The 20,820-nt window shown below is 51.5% G+C and overlaps 1 protein-coding gene across 3 annotated transcripts in view; it reads left to right on the top strand.

The window, feature by feature from the left end:
- Positions 1–20,820, top strand: part of MYO5B (myosin VB) — a 386,934-nt gene that overhangs the window by 350,947 nt on the left and 15,167 nt on the right. For 2 of the 3 annotated variants that reach the window (XM_003926074.4, XM_074383485.1), the window contains exons 30-35: positions 2,410–2,487; positions 5,989–6,187; positions 10,133–10,226; positions 12,570–12,713; positions 17,229–17,380; positions 19,202–19,291. In XM_003926074.4, the coding sequence (XP_003926123.3) occupies positions 2,410–2,487; positions 5,989–6,187; positions 10,133–10,226; positions 12,570–12,713; positions 17,229–17,380; positions 19,202–19,291 (757 nt within the window). The remainder of the gene's footprint in view (positions 1–2,409; positions 2,488–5,988; positions 6,188–10,132; positions 10,227–12,569; positions 12,714–17,228; positions 17,381–19,201; positions 19,292–20,820) is intronic. The other variant, XM_010336832.3, reaches the window with a different exon arrangement.

The following is a 20,820-nucleotide window of genomic DNA, read 5'->3' on the forward strand; positions in this document are numbered from 1 at the left end:
AATATTATTGTCTGGCTTTTTGTAAGATCTGGAAGGATATTATAAAGGATCTTATAAGATCTGGAAGGATCTTTGTGATAATGTTAGTAATTAAAGATCTGGAAGAAACCTTTGTGATAATTCGTCTGGCTGCTTTCACTTTACCCATAAAGAAAGAGAGGCCCAGGGAGTGGAGGTAATCAGCCCGGACCGCAAGCTCATTACAGGTGGGGCTGGGGTTTGCCTTGGGCTGCTGTGTTCTCCAGCCAGTTCCCTGGATGCCGTACCTGGCTGCCTCCTATGGCTGGAAACTGCCCACAGCGAGTTAACTTATCCCTGTGTGGCCTGTTTGGAAACAGGGCTTAGCACAGTGACTTCTCTGTAAATACTTGCAGACTTATTAATTGATATCCAGCACTTAACATTTTCAACAAAAATTCCTGAGCCAAGTCGTTTGGTTTTTTCTTTTCCTACCAGGAGGTGGCGCTCCCTCCCCGTCCTTGGCCCATCGTGGCCTAAGTGGAACGGGAGGATCTCCTCCAGGGATTCTTTCCTCTGGGAACCAATGGATGAAGCAAGTTGGTTGACTGGTTTTTAATTTACTCATGCGTCTGACTTCCTGAGCACTGTGGGCTGCCTGGGCTGCACAGTTCTCTACTTGTATCTTTGTCCATAATGCCTAGCTCGTTACAGAATTAAGAATTCTGGGAGTGTGGCCCCGTGAGGCTGGCGGCCTGGGCATTAACGCTAACCTTCTCATTGTGTGAGTCAGCCCCAATCTAGAGAGCTCTGCAGTCTGTAGTTCTATGGGGGTGACAGCGGTGAGGTGATCCTCTGAGACAGAGCCCCAGCAGCCCCTCTGGGGGGCTGGAGGCTGGAAAGGAGCTTCAGTGCACGGTTTGGAGACCCTGGGTCCTGGTGCAGAAGTCAGTGTCTCCGCAGTGTGGGAAAGGAGCGGGGTGGAGCCCAGGATCCTCGCACTTGTTCCCTTTCAGCTCTGATGCTGTCTACCTGCTGCCTTCCCCAGGAATCCCTGCAGCGATGCCTACAGCCCTCCAGTGAGCTGTGCCTTTAGGTGAAAGCACTAGCCACAAAATGCTCTAGTAAAACACAGACTGACACCTGAGAGGGGACGCTGCTGCGCTATCAGCTTGGGATTTGTTAAAGTCTGTGTTGATGTTAATGACGGCGAGGTACAATGAGGCACGTCCGACCGCCTCTTCCTATCATGGCCTGAAACAGTGTCTTCCGTTAAACGGGAAAAGGGCCCTGGCTGAGGAGGAAGTCGTTTTAGATGGCGGGGGGGCCTTAGGATTTTATTTTTGGTTTACAGATGGTTTGCCCCCTGGATGTGAGGACGAGGGAATGATGGGTCCTCATTTCAGGCTGTGTGGAAGATTCCTGCCAGGAAAACTGGAATCCAGCCTGCAGGAGAAGTTCTTCAGAAACAGAAGCTGTTAGGAGCAGGGAGGTGGGGCAGAGTCCTGCTGGGGACAGCAGGGCCCTACCTGCCCTCCTCCACCCAACTCTGCCAGCCCTTGAGTATCTCTGTGTGCCCAGGGCTGTGCAAGCTGAGGACATAAGTGGAGGTGGAGCACTGGACACACCTCCAGGAGCTGCCCTTGCTGGTGTGGGGCAGACACTGAGTGACTTGCAGACAGCAAAAGAGTTTGCATGTAGAAGGGGTCAGGTGTCCTGCTTTCCTGAATTGAGTAAACAGTGGTAATGCACCCATGTCCCAAGGACATCTCAAAACTTGCTTTAGCCATTCGAGAAAGACCCTGCAAGGAGAGCCGGAGTTAAGATTAGTTAATAATTTTGTGCCCTTAAGGAGTGTCAGATCCACATTGAAAAGCAAGTAATGTCTGCAGTCTTCTTCCTTACCCTGGCTGGGCCTGACTTCCCTTAGGGGCTTCACATGCTGCTCTGCAGGATTCAATGACCTCCCCACCACCCTCCTGCTCACCGCCCAAAGCTGCCTCCACGCACACACAGCGTTCGCTCCTCCCAGCCCTTTTTGCATCTCTCCCTGTTCTTGTCTGAATGGATCTGATTGACAGAAGCACGATGTGTGAGGCTATGTGGAGACTTCTACTCTACCCACACTGCTGTGCCACTGCATTTATGGAGTTACCAGAACAAGTTGGCCCTCTGCTGTGTCTGGGGCAGCATGTTTTCCCACCCAGGTCATTAGCAGGTCCCACATGAGACCACATGAACCCACTTCCAAGACAGTACCTGAAACTGGGGGACCTGGGGAGAGATGCTGTTTGCAGGTGACAGGCAAGGAAGGGAAAATGGGAGTTCTTGAGCCTTGCCTTTTTTTCATTTCCAAACCTTGGCTAGAATCACCTCCATTTCCAGGGCTCCCTGCCTGCCTGACTCTTCCCTCGACACTGGACACCCTGTTTTTCTGTCCTTTGTTTCTAGCAAGACTGAGGATTGGGGATATTTAAATGAAGATGGAGAACTCGGCTTGGCCTACCAAGGCCTAAAGCAAGTTGCCAGGTGGAGCACAATCCTTTCTTCCTGTGTCTGCTTTGTCCATTGTGCTTGCTCATGTCTACGCTTAATCGTTTTTCAGCTAGAGTGGGGGTGAGAGCATGGGGAACGTTTTTCAGCTAGAGTGGGGGTGAGGGCATGGGGAACAGTTTGCGTGCAGTCTGGCTGGTAGCCCCTGTGGTTGGCCATCTGTCACTGTGCCCAGGCTGTGCAGATGTGCTTGAGGGCAGCTGCTTGTTTGGGTCAAGGTGACAGCGCTTGGTGAACCTCAGGAACCATATGGTCCTGCCACGTGTCCTAGAGGTGAAGAAAGAGACAGTGGGAGCTCGCATGGTGGCAGGCACCCAGCTCTTTAGAACGAGGCTGAGAAGGAAACACACCCTGGGGAATCCTGGGCCTGTGCTGCTTCCACACTGCATATCGGCCCTCCTAACTCTGCACAATCAGCCAAAAACATCTGGCCAATCTGTGCTGCTGGCTATGCTCCAAATGCAGCCTGTGCCCTCCAGAGCCTGCCGTCAGCACCTGTGCTGGTCCTGATCTCCGGGTCTCCCTGGAGCTGACGGCAGCCAAGTGTAGTGCATGCATTTCGATGTCTAGCCTCACAGCATCCTCGTGGGGTAGAGACACTGAAGCCCAGAGGGTTTAAGGAGCTTGTCGGTAAAGCAGAAGATCCAGAATTTGAACCTGGTTCTATTTGATGCCAGAGTCTGAGCCTGAAACCCACTGGCCCTCAGCAGTGGGTAAGCAGTTTACCCAGACAGGGTAGGCACGCACCACAAGGTAACCCTATGAGGATCACACCATAGGCCTGTTGACTGCAGGTGGCTTTTAAGAGCTGTGGCATAGCTTTGCCCATTGGAGCCTCTCAATAAGAGATGGGCTGGGGGTCATCAAGCTCACTTTCCAGAGAAGAAACTGGGACTCGGCGAGGTGGCATGAGTGCTGGGCCCAGCTCCCTCAGCCGGATGGTGGCGGAGCAGGAGCCAGGGGCCCTCATGCTGCTTCCGCTTGCTGCCTGCTGAGGATGCAGCAGAGAGTACCGTTGCACCAAGAGCATCTCTCATTGGAAAAAGAAAGGTTAGTCAGCCGATTCACAAGGTAGTGTCTCTCTCTGGCCCCACAACCTGTGAGCAAGGTGACATGCTGGGTCTGTTTCCTTGTGAATGAAATAGGAGCTTCCTCATGGGGCCTTATAAGGAATAAGGTTTATATGGGTGAAGTACTTTGCACATGCCTGGCATGTAATCACAGAATAATAAATATTAGCTGCTACTTCTATTACTATAACTGTTACTATTCAGTAAGATCAGATTTCTGTCCCGCTCAGAAGTGTGTTTTATTGGAGAAAGGACTCACATATGAAGCCAGGTGACTGCTCGTGCCTCTCCGTCAGCAGATCAGATGTGGTTTCAGGAATCAGCAACTGAATGCATTAATAAAGTACAGACCTATGAATCAAGAGTCCTGGTTTCTCAAATCAGCCCTGCCACTGGCGTGACCTCAAAGCTCTTTTGGCCTTAGTTTTCTTACCTGCACCATGAGGTGGCTAGCGTAATGCTTAAGTAGGAACAGAACCCTGGCTGATCACTCAGCTACAGTCCACCTGGAGAATAAGACATGAGCAGTGAACATGCCACAGAAGGCAGGAGGTGAATCCTCAGGGCAGCTTGCCTAGAACTCAAGACTGTCTTTGCTCTCTCGTTAAACTTATAACTTATTGGTGACTACTTGTAATGTACTGTAGCCAATATTGGATATTATCTAAATACTGTATCTCATTTTAAATCCTGACTTATTTACCCAATTATCCTCCACAAATCTCATGTTCTTTTTCTTTGGTAATATTGCCTGTGGTGGATGAGTGATTTTCTCAATCACTATTTCATTCATTTGTGGGACTTTGTTGAGAAGCCACTGGGAGTCAGGTGTTGCACCCAGGGCTGCTGTGGAGCCAACTCAGCCACATAAAATGGTCGCTTCTATCGGCAGTGTAGACTTCCCCTCTCTTTTGCTCCCTTGCAGACATGGCTCCACCTCTCTTTATTGCAATTGTCGCCTCCCAAACCATCAGAACTGTAAAAAACGTCGTGCCTTCCTCCGGGGCAGTCACAGCTTCTAACAGCTGTCCCCTGGGCACGCCCCAGTTCCTACCTCTGTGCCTAGCTCGGTCATAATCGTTATTTGCATCCCCAGAAGACCCTGGGGTGAACTTTTTCCATGTAACCATGTCTGGAAGCTCTTTACAGGACCTCTCTCCCAGCACCCTAGCTTTCTTCCATATGAAGCCTTCTGCACTGAATCAGAAAGCTGGTTTAAGCAACTAAGTCCAAGAAGGACAGCATCATGGTCGTATTAGCATTTAACTTCCTGAAAGTGAGGCTGCCTATGAGCCTTCATTAATCTCTTGCCTTCTATTATGATGGAAGCATTTCCCAGGTAACTGGGACCCCTGGTCTTGGGCCTTTTGACTCAGAGTCTTATGAAACTTCTCAATGTTTGCAAGATCTCTGGGTCTCCCTGCTTCTCATCATAACATTAACTGATCTTACACGTTCCCCGAGATCATTTGCAAATAGTCTTAGTTTTCATTTTTGGCTGGAGGAAACCTGTATATAAAAGTTGTATATTTAATACTTGTATGTATAAAATGGGGCTAGTAATAATGGTACAGAGAAAAAAGAAAGGGGCTAATATTTTGCCTTTGTAAAACTTGTGGAGAATTTGCTGTAGGGAAAATATCTGAATAATATAATTAGCTCAGTTTTGCCCGAGTTTTGCCTTAAGAAGGAGGTTCTTGTGAACTTTGGGGGCAGGTATAGCTATTTTTATTTAAAAGATGCTTTAAGAAATGTATTTCTGGGCCGGGCGCGGTGGCTCAAGCCTGTAATCCCAGCACTTTGGGAGGCCGAGGTGGGTGGATCACGAGGTCGAGAGATCGAGACCAACCTGGTCAACATGGTGAAACCCCGTCTCTACTAAAAATACAAAAAATGAGCTGGGCATGGTGGTGCATGCCTATAATCCCAGCTACTCAGGAGGCTGAGGCAGGAGAATTGCCTGAACCCAGAAGGCGGAGGTTGCGGTGAGCCAAGATCGCGCCATTGCACTCCAGCCTGGGTAACAAGAGCGAAACCCCGTCTCAAAAAAAAAAAAAAAAAGAAATGTATTTCTGTTGATAGAATACATTTTGACAGGGAGACAATCTCAATCCCACACGGTTAAACTATGCTCACAGAATGAGGCATAAGGGTTGAGAAAAAGCCGTAGGACCAGGAGTGCTTTGGCCTTGGTTTCCTGTCACCTGAGAGAAGGACAGCTGGCCCGCTTGCCTCGCGGTCCCCACGGCGTCTGCCTCCTGCTGCGTTCATCCCTCGGGGGGATGTGTGACCGTGTGACCGCTGCTGCTGTGTGCTTGGCCGCTCCCCTGCCGTGCTTCTGCCTGTGGCCCCTTCCATGGAGGCCCTGGCCTGGGCCGTGTGCTCACCTGTCTTCTCCCTGGCGCAGGCTGCTGGAGGCTCAGCTGCAGGCCCAGAGCCTGGAGCATGAGGAGGAGGTGGAGCGGCTCAAGGACCAGCTGGAGGCCCTGAAGGAGGAGATGGACAAACAGCAGCAGACCTTCTGCCAGACGCTGCTGCTCTCCCCAGAGGCCCAGGTGGAATTTGGCGTCCAGCAGGAGATATCCCGGCTGACCAACGAGAATCTGGTGAGTGGCCATGCCTCGTGGACCCCAGCTCTGGGAAGTCATGTTCTGGAAGAAAATGGGATCGGATGGTCTTTGACAAAACGGACAAGGTTCATGACCCTTGTCCCTGTAGTAGAAACAGAGACTCTAGAATTCCCCACTCAAGACCCCTTTCCTGGAGCTGAAAGATCTCAGACAGCCTCACTCCTACTTCTAGGGCCTTGGTGTTGGCTGTCGGCTGGAGGCCTCCCCTGCCTTCTCGCCGCATTTCATTGGTCTAGCTGAGCTGCTTTACCTGGCAGCTGACTTCCAGGAGGATGAAAGCAGGGAACAGCGAGGCCCCTTGAGGCTCAGCCCCAGAACTGACAGTGTTGCTTCTGCCCATTGATCACACAGTCTCATGGCTAGGCCAGATATGGTGGCAGAGAGATTCTACCTCTTGAAGGGAGGAGTAGTGGGAGAAATTGTTGGGGGCCTCTTTGCAGACAGTCACCAAAGGAGCCCCAGCAGATGCCAGAGAAACGCAAGAGGGTCCCTGTCCTATGAGAGCTTGCAGATTGGTCAGTAGGGGAAGGAAGGCATGTAATAAAGAAGAGAAACTAGATAGTGGTTTAAAAAGCATGATTTCTGCTTTTAAAAACTGAATGGAGTTAACTAGTATCACAGGAAGAGAAAACGGTAGGGCAAGCTTTTGGGGATACGTTAGGCTGGAGCTGAGACAGGAGGCATGAAGGGGATGTAAACCATGGAGACTGGCAGAGGGGGGAGGGAGAAGAAAAGCATGGACCAAGGCGCCCAGACAAAAGCGAAGGCCACCTGAGGGCAGGGCTCGGCAGTGCCAATTATCTTCTGGAGCTGCGTGTGCCCATGGAGGGCAGCACATTTGTGTGCCCACAGTGTATCCAGGCCAGGAGCCTAGCCATTGCTGTCATTTCTCTTTATAACCAGATGACCTATAATTGGGTGGCTGGTTCACTTGATCCCAAGAGGAAAAGTGGGGCCCAGACCCACAGCTGAATAGCACATACACATGATCTTCCCTCCCTCCTGCTCCCTCTCTGCCTCCAAGTCACTCTCTGTTGCATATACATATGTTACCTGGTGGCTTTATGGAAAGAAATGCACCGTATTAAAGAAACATACCTGGCCAGCTTCTGCCAGGTAGAGGGGGCAGCCTAGGAAATGCATTTGGTGGCCCATGTTCCTTGGAGGGCCACTGACCAAGGACCACAGTGGACAGCCACCTTATAAAGAGGGCTGTGCACCGTGCAGGCACTGTGTAGGTCACAGCACACCAGCACAGGGTCACCAAGGCCACACTTAGGAGAGTCAGTGAGTGGAAAGAGGTGGGTAGTCCCACCTTAAGAGGCCACGAGAGTAAAAGAAGACAGTGCAGTGGGCCCCTCTGCTGGAGTGGTGACTCTGGGGCATGAGTAGGGGCCTGTGCTGCTGGGCAGGCAAGGATGAGGAAGACGGCTACAGCTTGCAGCCTGCTGAGAGACTCCTTCCAGAACCTGATCCTCTTTGTTTGCCAAGATGGAGACTGGGACCCCTAAGGAGAGCCAGCCACAGCAGTTTCCAGGGGCTGTGGGTAATGTATATTTGCCTGCCATGTGCCAGCTGGTAAAGCACTGACCTCTGGCAGAGAGGAGACCATGTATAAACAAGTAACCACAGCACAGGGCACTAGGCAGCCTTGGGTGGAGTGTAAGGGAAGTCAGGGAAAACCGCTTGAGGCTGGAATGGTCCAGAAGGTCTCTGTGTAGAGGCGAGGATGTGATTGTCCTTCCTAGTAGCAACCTGAAAAGTTTAGAGCAGGCCTTCCCAAACTACAGCCCACGGGCTGCATGCGGCCCCCTGAGGCCATTTATCTGGCCCCCCGCTGCACTTCAGGAAGGGGCACCTCCTTCATTGGTGGTGAGTGAGAGGAGCACAGTATGTGGCAGCCCTCCAACAGTCTGAGGGACAGTGAACTGGCCCCCTGTGTAAAAAGTTTGGGGACACCTGGTTTAGAGCCATCTTCAGATGTGCTCATTTTTCATTTCCAAGATTCCTTATGAATTGAATTCATTCTTCTGTAAGCTTTTGTAGTTTTAGCCTTTAGAACTTTGGGCCTTGGGGTCTGTACAAGTTTACAGCCACTGGTGGCCAGCACTGTGTTCCCTTCATTTGTTCTAAATGTGTTGATTTCAGGCTTTAAAGATTCCCAGGTGGTTCCAACACCCTTACAAAGTTAGGGAAGCGCAGCTTTATATAATTCCCCTTAGCACATTAAGGAATGCAACCTTCTGGGATTTGGGGGTGGGGGGTTGGGGGTTGGACACTCAGGAATGTCTTTGCACAGAGCCACCGTTAGTGACATGGATCCTTACGTTCCCCTCTGCTTGAGCCCTTCAGGTGGAGTATTGGGTTTGCTGGGCTTTCTCTAGAAGCTGGCTGAGATGTCAGAGCTCTTGAAGCAGGAGTCAAAGCCTGGATTAACCTTTCCTTCTTGAAGCATCCGGTGTTTACGATGTTGCAAATAGGCATCAGAGCATTTATTGTCTGTCCTCCCAGGGTGTAGTGAAGGTTTTCAAAAAGACACAAGAAATAACTTTCTCTTGTGGATTTGGTCATGTCGCACAGAGGAGCTTGGGACTGATGATGGTCACAGTACCAGCATGCTGGTCCTGGCCCGGTCTGGGGCAGCCCTGGGCTCCTCATTCACTGGGTTGGTTAAGTCATGTGGCCCCAGGTGTTGGTTAATTCTTTGCAAGAGTCAGAGCTGTAGCTGAGGATTCAGTGGGGTTGGATCTGGACAGGGTTATATGAGCACAGGGCGGGGCGGCAGTGCAGCAGAGCCAGGGACGTCACATGCTTTGGAGCTGCTTGGGAAGGTACCTAATAGGGAGACGGAATCTGAGTAGAATTCAGGGTTCACAGGAGACCTTCAGTAGCCACAGAGAACCCTGGCTCAAGTATCTCTAGACATCTGGGTCCTTTCTACCAACCGGCCTCTCACACAGAGGCCGCTCTTAGGTCACTGAGGTTTTACTCTCTGCCACCTCGCCTGTCACTTGAGCTGGGTTTTTAGATGCCTCTCAACTTAAGAAGTATTTTTAAAGATTTGCTTTTTTATTATGATGAATAATAGATAAGTCCCTAACAACATCTATAACTAGGTGAGTGGTTTGGGATGACCACAGCACTGGGACTGGGCCGGCTCCTGTCAATAGGCCAATCTTCAAAAGTTGCCACCCAGCGTGTCTGTAGTGGCTCCACTATGGAATACTCGCTTCTGTCTTCCGGTCATTCTCTAATAGCCAAGGCCAGCTCCAGTGGTGATGGAGCAGGGATCCTTCTCTCCTTCTTGTGTCCCTGGCCACAGAGGACCACTACTCAGCTGAGATGGGGTGACATTAATGACAGCGAACTCCTCCCCCAGCACCCTGCTGTTCTAGGTCCCAGTGGGTTGATGTGCTTCCAGTGGCACCAGCTGCTAGGGACTAGGGCCACATCAGTGTTCTGTTTTGCCTCTGGGCCCTGGGTAATCTCACTTGCCCACTGGCTCTTCCAAGCGCCCTTGTCCCCTGCATTCTCACACCTCCACCTGTCCATTCCTTCGCAAGGCGCTGCCCACCCCACCTGGGACTCCTAGGCTGAGTGTGTCTCCTGGGGGTTGGCATGGCAACTAGTGAAGGCTTGGCTTAGGGAGGCTTGGGATTCAGCAGGGCACCGGAGAGCCTGACCTGGGAGGAGTCTTGCCCTGTTGTTACTGAGGGAATGTACTCTGACTCATCATCTCCCACTTCCTGAGTTCCAGAGCAGGTGGCAACAGCCTGCGTGGAGTAGCTCTCCTGGCAGCGTCCCTGACTGGCACTTTTCCGACAGCTGCCCATGGGCCACCTCCTACTCGAAGCAGGATTTTACCTCCACCATCCCAGGCAGGGCTGATACCTGTTCTCACACTGCTCCCTCTGCTTCCAGGACCTTAAAGAACTGGTAGAAAAGCTGGAAAAGAATGAGAGGAAGCTCAAAAAACAACTGAAGATTTACATGAAGAAAGTCCAGGACCTAGAAGGTATGGGGGTGTGAGTGAGTGTGTTTTGTGAAGCAGGGGTACACTTGGCCACGCCTGTGGGTGTCAGCTGCCTGCCTGCCCTCTCCATATTCTTCCTCCTTCACTGGGAGAATTCCTCTATCACTGGACTCTGCCCAGTCCAGCCATGTGATAGAAGTAGTCAGATCCCATGAGCTGACACATCCAGAATATGGACAAAAGACACTTGAATTCAGCCAGTTTTGGTGCTTACTCTGAGCAAGCTTTTGCAGGGCTGGAAGAATGCAGAACCCAGAGGTGACCTGGTGGTCCCTGCCCTCAAAGGGCTTGAAGTTGGGAGGCAAGTCTAATGTGAAAGAAGGTTGTGTATCAAAAGGACGTAACCCCAAGGGCCTCACTCCATGCAGTGGGGTGTCAGGATTAAACTTCCAATCTGGAATCTTCAGGTAGAGATTTAAATCACTCTTCCAGAAAGACTCAGAATGTTCTCTCCCTCTGACTCCCTGCTGCAAATCTCCCTGTGTCACTCTTTGCATGTGTCACCCTGCTTGGAACCCTTTTTCAGCCCCTCACTGCCTGGATCCCCCTCTGCCTCCTTCCACCCTCAGCTCAGGAGCCACATGCCCAGGGCTTGAATCTTGTCTTACACAGTCCTGACCCCATGAGTATGTTGGGTGCAGCTCTGATCACCAGTGTCATTTTACTTGTTTAATCTCCTGGTTCTCTAGACTGGAAGCTCTTAGGGGCAGGGATATCTATGATCTCTGTCCCGGGGAACACCTCTCTCCAAACCTGTCCACGTGTCTGCCAACTTTGGATTTCCCATTTGCTGTTCCTCCAGTTCTCATTCTCCTGGTCTCTTGGCTTCAAGCTTTGCTTACTCCTGAAGACCTGTCACTTCCTATCTTCCAGTGTTTCTGTGTGTCTGCCCCTACCCCTGTGTCCAGTTCTTGTCCTCTGTTCCCAGATTCCTTAGTAGCTTCCCAGCCCTGTCTCTGTTCACAGCAGTGTCTGGCCTTTGCTGCTACCTCATTGCCCGCAGAATGAAATCCCAGCCTTCGTCTGCCAGGCTTCATCCTCTCACACTCATCCCCACTTCCACTCAGAGCCTCCCTTCAGCCACTTGGGGTGTGTGGAGCAGCCTCCCCACCAGGGGTCACTCGCCCCGGTCCTCTCCCGCCAGATCAGCCCCTTTGAACCTGGATGTGAGAGTTCCACCCACCCTTCATCCCACCTCCTCTGTGGGGCCCTTCCAGCCCCTCCACCTTTAGCACCCACATCACACACTCCTGACTTGGTGCCTCAGCCGTGTTGTAGTATTTCCATGTGAATGTACAGATGTGTCTCCTTAGCTCGACTGGCCAGGGACAGATCGGCCATGCCATTGTATCTGTTCCCATGCTTAGGACAGTGCCCTATGTGCAGTCAGTACCAAGATGCATTTGGGGATAACGCTGTGGATGTCCACTGCCCCTCCACCGTGGTGTGAGGCTGAGAGGCCTGAGTGAAGGTTGATCAGGCCTTTACACCCTCAGCCCTGCCACGGAAACTCTTGCCAAGTAATCATCATCTTATGTAGTTGCAAAGACTGCACTTGGTGGCTTCCTAAACCTAAACCTGCATTTGGGACCCGGGACCCGGGACGTGTCCTTGCCATCACCGTCACCACCCTGCTCCACCGCCTACAGGCTGCAGAGAGTGCTCAGGCCTTGCCCTCAACACCTGGGTTTGCCCTGCAGCTGTGTCACATTGGCCGCTCTGTGGCCACACACACAGGAAACTGAGTGTAGTGGGCTAGGCCGAGGCCAAACTCTTCCCAGAAAAACCTATCTCCTTTCCTTACAAGCCAGTAGGGAAAGAGAAACAGCTGTGCAGGAGCGGTGAGAGACCACGCTGGCTCACATCCTTCACAAGTTTTCTCTGGTCTGAAACCTGCCTCCTGCCTTTTCGGATGTTTCCTCTCCCCTGTCCAGAGTATGGACCCCAGTGCTGGATGCTGAGCTCCTTGCTCACACTTAGGGTGTGGCTCTGGCTGCAGGAACAGACCCTGCAAAGAGAGTGGGAGTTCAGAGAACCCGGAATGCCCCCTGCCCCGGGTCCCATCCTCCACCCACCAGAGATGCCCACTCCCCCCTCCAGGTCCCATCCTCCACCCACCCACCAAGAGATGCCCACTCCCCAGCCCCAGGTCCCATCTTCCACCCACCAGAGATGCCCACTCCCTGCCCAGGTCCCATCCTCTACCCACCAGAGATGCCCACTTCCCCACCCCAGGTTCCATCTTCCACCCACCAGAGATGCCTGCTACCCTCAGGCCTGCAGCTGGAAGTCTCATCCATGCTTCCTGTTCTCTTTCCTGCTCAGCTGCCCAGGCATTGGCCCAGAGTGAGAGGAAGCGCCATGAGCTCAACAGGCAAGTCACAGTCCAGCGGAAAGAGAAGGATTTCCAGGGCATGCTGGAGTACCACAAAGAGGACGAGGCCCTCCTCATCCGAAACCTGGTGACAGGTCAGGACCCCCTGTGCTACCCCATACCGCCTGCCCCTCATTCGGTCCCCAGTCCCATCTCCATCCCCAGCACAATCCCTGCACCCCTTCCTTCACCTCCCGAATAGCCTGCACCCTCTGTCTCCTGCTAACCCTTGCACCCATCCCCATCTTCCACTGCCCCCACCTGCTCTCGTCCACCCCCAACTCCTGCTGTCTCCAGCTGCTGTTCTTGATGGAGACCCACTGCTTCTTTGTTCTGCCTGTGAAACGGGAGTGGGAGGCGAGCCACCCATGTGCTTTCCCCAGTAGCAGCCACAGCCCCCTTTCCTTGTTGCAGCTCTGTATGGGCCACAGCACTTTTGCAATGACGGCAGCTCATGCTTCTGGAGCACATGCTACTGTCAGGTCCTCTGCCGGGCACATCACCCTCATCCCTCATTGAATCCTCACAACCTCCCTTTAAGTCAGACCTCCTGCCTTCTCATTTTACACTGAAGGAAACAGACTCGCTCTGGTAACTTGCCCAGGTCACACAGCTGGGAAGCAGCAGATCAGGGATTCAGATTCTTCTGTTTGGTTAGGACTTCACAGTTTATAAGTGCTATGTGGTACAGCACATGTGGGCGTGGTCTCTGGAATCACGTGGGCTGTGTTTAGACCTGGATTCTTTCCTAACTAGACACATGTGGCCGTGGTTGTGCTGCTCACCAGTGTTCCTGTGTAGAGCCCAGGAAAGGGGATTGTGCCTCTGGCATGGAGTTGTGAGAATGAAAGTTCGTATTTTGTTGCACACACATGGTCCGTGGACCAGCAGCATCAGCATCACCTGGGAAGCGGTGAGAGATGCAGAATCTCGGGCTCCACGCCAGGCCTCCTGGGTCGCAATGCATGTAACAAGGTTCCAAGGGACATCCACAGGCTCATTTAAGTCTGAGGAATGCTGAGTTCATGCAGTCTGTACGGAATCACCCTGGTCCCATTGTGAAAGTTCATCAGGGTTGGCTTTTACTGTCCTTGCAATCATCTGCAGTTTCTCATCCAGGCATATGGCTGAATCAGGGCTGGGCTGCTTGCCTCCCATCCTCACGAGCTCCCCAGGGCCACCAGGCAGCTGTGAGAGCCATTGCTCAGAATCTCTCCCCAATCTGGGCTCTTAGAACTGAAAAACCTTCCACACTAGCTGCCAAGAGGGCAGGGTTTTCTCTGTGAAAAGAGGAGTCCCCCTTCCCCCACCCCGCCACCCTCTGGGTCCCTCCTGGCTGCTTAGCAAGGGGCTGGATGGGGTCTTGTCACCTGTGCAGCTTACTCAGCCTTGTGCCCGTTGCTGCTTTGCAAGTTGTACCAGCTCCTTCCCCTCCAGTCTCATTTCCCGTCTGGCTGCAGCAGGCCACCTCCCTGCTCTGTGCCAACCCAGTCCAGCAGCCCCCTGCAGAGCCAGGAAGAGCCTTAGAGGAGAGATTCCTGTGTGAAAAAAGGGCAGCGTTTGGTGGTCTGATCCTCTGGACCCTGAGCCAGCAGCTCCCTTCTCCATGGCGCCTTAGTGAAATGGGGATGATGACACTGACCTGCCTGCCCCATGATGTGAAGTGCGACAAAGACGAAAGTGCTGGGTTAAAACTGCAAAGTGCTTCTCAAATGTGAGGAGTTCAAAGGAGTGGTAGCTTTTGCAGGATTATTTGAAGTTCAGATAAGAGGCAAGCATTCTTTTGGAGAAACTTATGTTAGACTGAAGTCCAGCTCTGCTGATCACTGTGCCTAGGGCCAAGGGACCCAGGAAGAACAGACTGTGACGTCTGCCTTAAACAGATTCACTCCAGCTGTTTGGTTTGTGTGTTTTTAGTAGCCTGCTTCTTAGGTGTATTTTTCTCTTTTATAAAACTTAATTTCCTCTTCAGTTGTCCAGCAATTAAATGTGATTTAAGTTTATCTTAAACATCCTTAAACAGAATGCATCTTGTTCAAAAGAAATTAGTAACAAACCTTTCATCTCTGATGAATGAAATGTTCAATAAATAAGGCTGCTTGTGTCAGACATGTGGCTGCCTCCTGCCATTCGCCAGGGTTTTCATGGAGAAAACCCTGCCATCAGCAGGAGATGACCCTTGCTCAGGTGGCCCCAGGCAAGGTCATCTCCTGCTGAGCTGCCTGGGAAAACCCTGCAGTCATCTTTGCTCCAAAAGACCCCTTCCAAACAAATGCCAAAACTTGACCACAGACCACCTCCCTCTTAGGTACCTGGTACTGACCAGTTGCTGTGGAGGAGAAATAAAACTAGTGTCATGGTCCCTGCTCTCCAGGATGCTAACATTTAGCTGGGGTGCCCAAACAAGCTTTATTTAGTCACAGTAGAACATTGCAAGGCAGGACAGGTTGTTTGTAATCTGCACATAGGACAAGCCTGAAGTACCAATTTATGGATTAGAAGTTTGGGCCTACAAAATACACTTTCCTGGCTAAATGTGACTGGCACACTAATTAGAGCCAATGGCTGATCCACAGCCATCTGTTGGACCTATAAAATGCCCAGATGTCTACTGAGTACTCAAGAGTATTACAGCCTAGTTAGCATTTAACAAGAAGAATGTGTTGGAGCAGGGACAGTATAAACCAGGGGTCCCCAAACTACGGCCCACGGGCCGCATGTGGCCTCCCAAGGCCACTTATCTGGCCCCTGCCACGCTTCAGGAAGGGGCACCTCTTTCATTGGCAGTCAGCGATGCATCTGTATCCTGTGCTCCTGGAGTACTGTATATGGCGGTGCCGCAAAGCGCAGCGTCGCTCATGTACAGCACTACTTCTGGTGACGCAGGACGCACACGTCACAGCTCTGGAAGCATGTCATATGACGCACATCCGGTCTGTGGCTGCAGCGCCCCACATCACCGGAAGCAGTGTGAAATAACAGCAGAAGTAGGAAGAAAGGCAAAGCACTATAACCATTACTACACAGTACAATGGCCCCCATACTCCCCAAAATGTACAACAACATAATGGCCCCTATAACCTCCCTTTGCCCAAAAGTCTCCCCCCACATTACTACACACCGTGTTTCCCCTATTATAAGAACCTGTCTTATATTAATTTTACCCCCAAAAGATGGGGGCTGTCTTATTTTTAGGAGGTGTCTTAGGGGAAACATGCAGCAGTGGGCTTCCCACAGAAGAGGCCCACCGCCGCTGCAGATGTCCAGGATGCTGTATACACAGTGTCACAGGCTGATCACCGCCATCCCTGTATACAGCACTGGAGGCAGTGCTGGGCCTGTGACACTGGATACTGCTGTCTGGGATAGTGGAGGCAGCAGCGCTGGCTGTGAAGGGTGTCACACCTGGCATAGTCCGGCCCTCCAACGGTCTGAGGGACAGTGAACTGGCCCCCTGTGTAAAAAGTTTGGGGACCCCTGGTATAAACCAAATACCAACTGGAGCTGCTGGCAGCAGAGCCCAGCCCCGGACGGGCCTGGTAGAAGGTTTGCAGGGATACTGCCACCTGCACGTGGGAGGGAGGTGGCCTCCCTTCATTGCCATTCTGAGCCTAGAGGTGGCTCGTGAGGCCTCATTTGGGAGGGTATGAGTGTAAAGAACAAGGACTGGGGTTATAGCAGGGCTGCGGCGAGACCCCTGGGGCCTTGTGCTCACACCCCATTCTCACCTGCCATCTTGCCTTTGGTCTTCCACCCAGTTCTCTGGGCTCCTACCACCAGTTGTTGCCTTAAGCCTGGCTCTCCTTGAGTGGTCTGGAATAGAAAACAGTCTGACAGCTGCTTCCTGTCCTCCAGGGCCTTTTGCAAAAAGGACCAAAAGCTGGGTCTGCAGTTACTGGGGAGACTCACAGGGCCCTTCCAGTCCAGCCAGAGCAGCCCTTGCCCAGGAAGGGGCAGGAGTGTGGGATACAGAGGAGAGCAGTTGGGGGAAGTACGAGAGTGGCCAGAGAGATGCCTGCCGAGCAGCGGCACTGGGGAGGGGTCGGGGTCTGCCTGGTCTATTCGGCTGTGAGGTTAGGCAAGCACTGCTGGGTAATTTGTTCCTAACTGATGGTCCAGAGGTTGTTCCAGCCTCCCCAGTCCTCAGGATGTTGGCCCTGTCTTCGGGAACATACAATTTGTCTAATTCTGGAGCTAGCCCTCGCCTTCTGGACATGGTGATGGCCGAGAATCAGGCATTCTGCCGGGTATGGGAGCTAGGTCCTGTCCTCAGCCTTCCTTTTGCCATGGGCCCCTGTTGGCAGTGGACCAACGCATTGTGTAACCTGCAGACACTTTTCCTCCATGTTATCAGCCTGAGGCGTTAGAAGCCTGTTTGAGTGTTGTGGTGCAGACGATTAGGAGTGTGGTTTTGATTTGTTTGGGTTTTTAACCACAGTGTCTGAAACTACTGGTAGGCAGGCTCAGCAGTTTGTGTACCCTGGATGGCTTCTCTCCCAATCCTCTTTGAGACCTCTATTCCTAGATGAGCTATGAGGAGATACTGAAAACGACTCTGTTCAGATGAGGATTCTGACAGCCTCACCGTTTGCTGCTGCCGTTGCCCTTAGACTTGAAGCCCCAGATGCTGTCGGGTGCTGTGCCCTGTCTCCCAGCCTACATCCTCTACATGTGCATCCGGCACGCAGACTACACCAACGACGATCTCAAGGTGCATGCCCTGCTGACCTCCACCATCAATGGCATTAAGAAAGTCCTGAAGGTAAGCAGCCTCTGCAGAAGATCATGGTTTGTGATGGGTGGGCAAAGCCAGCCACTCACCATTGCTTCTCTCTGTCTGGGTATGGCTGTAGTGAATTCTCCCAAGGCTCCAACTTTGAACGTAAATGAGGCACAGAGGCATCCATGTAACCCAATGTCTGGCAGTTCCCAGAGAAGGATGCTTAAGCCCAGCAATGGCAGGAAGCCCAGGACTCTGGTGTAGGTAGCCCTCCAGCCCCTCCCTGCTGAGCCTCCAGACATGCCCAGTGCCTACAGAAGCCTTGGCCTGCCCACTGCCAGAGATGCTAGGGAGACATCCTGCTGCTGCCAAGGTGTGGGCCTCGCCCTGGACCAAGTTTGGGCACACCCCTGGAACATGGGCCCTCTCCACCTTTCTTGAGTGCTTGCTTCCCTGGGGGATAACACAGGGAGGGCTGTGACATTCATCACCTTCCAAGGTAAGGCAGACCACAGGACAGGGCTGCCCGCAGGCTGTTAAGGTTGCTCAGGAATGCCACCTGAAGGCACAAGGCTCTTGGTGAATGTGCAGCTGCCACTGAGAAATAGGCCTGCAGGGAGGTGAGGCCTTTCCACCCAGGGTGAGGGCCAGGCAGTGGGAGGTGGGATTTTTGAGGGAGACGAGCCCTCAGTAAGAGGGTTTTCTACCTTCTGGCAGTCCTGTGCCCCGAGTGTTATTGCTCTTAGAGACCATCTTAGTTCTCACACACTACTGCTTCCAGGATACAAGCCATTCTCAAAAACTCTGAGTCCAGACCAATTCTGGGGTTCACTGAGCTGCTAGTTGCTACTCTGAGAATTCCAGAGCCAGCCTTTAAGTCTGGTTTCCTGCCCTCAGTAGCTGCATTGTCCACAGGTGATCTTATCCACTCACGGCTCTAAAGCATACATCTCCATGCTAGTGGCTCTCAGATTTGTGTCTCCAGCCTTGACCCTCTTTCATGAGCATCATCCGGCTGGAATCATGAAAGAGGGTCAAGGCTGGAGACACAGAGCGCGTCATCCGGCTGGAATCTTGGGCCAGTCTAGGCCAGTTTAAGGCTGATGCAAATGTCATTTCCTTAGGAAAGCCTTCCCTAATTCCAAGCTAAAAGAGCATGTCTCAGCCCCACCAGTCACTTTCTATTCAACCTCATTATGATTTTTTTGTTGTTGTCGTACCTCATACCATTCTGACATTTAAATAATAACACTTGACAGAATGAGCTGCATGAGGTCATCAGTTTTAATGCAGCAGCTGTCTCATAGCTGTTTGGTTTGCTGAATAGGCTTTTTCACCTAGTTAGGGTTTGTAACCATTTTCTAGGGAGTTAAAGCCTTGACACATCTGTCCTCTAGATAAATGGGACACCAAAATATTTTGCTGTCATGCTCTTTTAGAATCCAAGGAATCGGGTAACCAGCAGTTTAGAAACAGAGCCAGCTAGCCCAGGCAGTTTGACGAGAGCCCAGGGCTGCTGGGGATGAGCCTCATCTGTCACACAGCTTTGCTTTCATTCTTCAGCCGTGGAAGACGGCCTGTCCTTTCTGCGTGTCAATGATACAATTTTGAAGTGCAGCTGTATGTGCACCACTGATCAGGGGACCAAGACAGGGGTTCTGTGTACATACTTGTTGGCAGAGGATTAGTCACACAGCCTCTCAGCAATGGATCTCATTCCCGTGACTGGCAAGTGCCCTGCCCACCCTCAGGGCTGCTCAGGAACGCTGGATAAGAGCAGGAAACGTGGGGAGAGAGGTACCAAGGAAGCATCTCACCAGACGGGAGCCACTTAGAGCTGGGGATGTCCTTTTCTTTTCACAGAAGCACAATGATGACTTTGAGATGACATCATTCTGGTTATCCAACACCTGCCGCCTTCTTCACTGTCTGAAGCAGTACAGCGGGGATGAGGTGAGGGGGAGCCGGCCACCCAGGAGGTGTCCCTTCTTCATCCAAATGCAGTTGAGAAGTGCTTTGTATCCCCTCAGGAGAGGTCAGAGGGGTCTTTGGAGCACCCTTGGGGACCTCAGACCATGCGCACCCCTTATCATACCTGGTGGCTGGAAGCAGGAATAAAGCCAGCCACAGGAGACCTGCCTCCAGGAGGCCTTGATGAGCCCAAGGGGCCTCCGAAAGCACTCCTGGGTTATGTAAGTAGAGTCTTTATAACCCATCATCCATAGAGGCCCTGGGAGTCTCCATGAAAACCTTGTAACCTTCTATTTCTTAAGCAGCTCTAGAAGAGCCCCACTGCAATGGATACTGGCAGGAAGCTCAGTTGCCTAGTGGGTCACCTGTCTCCTAAGCCATCCAAATTATCTGTCCATTTCGAGATAGACAAAGATGGCCACAAGAAAAGAGGCACCCATAATCAGAACTCCATGTGTGCAAACTAGCCTGGAGGCCCAGCTCCATGCCTTTATCCAAATTGGATTCCTTGACCTGAGGCCCAACTGACACCATCACTTCACATTCCACACTGAACCTGTAAGGCCCAGCTTTTTCTGGAACTCACCTTCCCAGCTTTGGTCCCTGAAAGAACTTCTCCAGTGCTCTGCACTCTGCCTAGTGACTTAGTAATATGTGACTTGTTTTCATTCTTGTTTCTCTGGTGAGAATCCCAAGTCGTTCCAGACATGCTCACTCACAGATGCCTATAGATCTTTCTGATATTTCCTTTGCTTCCGTTCATATATCCCACCATCTACCCTTCCCAAGGTCAAGGCATAGTGTAAACCAAATAGTGTGACCATTTTTAAAGCTTTATTCCATCTTTTTTGCCAGAACCAATTTTGACAGACCCTTCTCCCTGGATTATAAGAGGATGTGCCCTTCCATTCAGTGTTACCTTCTTCGTGGTTGGCGTGACTCCATAGCTCTCCTAAGAACCAGAACTGCATTTGACGGCCTGCTTTTATTATAAAGGGGATGGGCGAAAGGTTGAAGAAATGGCCATTTCAAACCACATGCCTTCTATTACAAAATCATAATATCCAAGCATTTACTTGAAGTGTAGAACTACATGTAATGTTATTTCATTGAGGTCCATCACTTTACCCAATGTTAGATACATTCTAAATAAGGCTAGGGCAGGATCTAGAACTCCATTACATTAGGCTGTTGCTTCAGGTGCTTATATTCTCTGGGGCAAGACCTGAACTACAGCATAACCAGATCCATGTAGTCCAAAAACAAGGAAGAATGAACGAATCTATCTCCATGATTACAGTTATCCCCTCTTCTGCCTGGTTTTGTTCGCATTAAGATGGCTTTGTATTTGACACAGTACAACAGGCCTTGCTGAAGACGGTCACACTTTTGGAAGCACTAATCTTTTTGGCTGCTGTTGGTTTTTCCCTTGCCCTGACTGAAAAGGACATTGGACACATGAGTCCTTCTGATATCAGCAGTTCTCTTAACTTACATGTTATTTCATCTGA

The sequence above is a fragment of the Saimiri boliviensis genome, chromosome 13 (genome assembly GCF_048565385.1).
Source record: "Saimiri boliviensis isolate mSaiBol1 chromosome 13, mSaiBol1.pri, whole genome shotgun sequence".
Lineage (NCBI taxonomy): Eukaryota > Metazoa > Chordata > Mammalia > Primates > Cebidae > Saimiri > Saimiri boliviensis.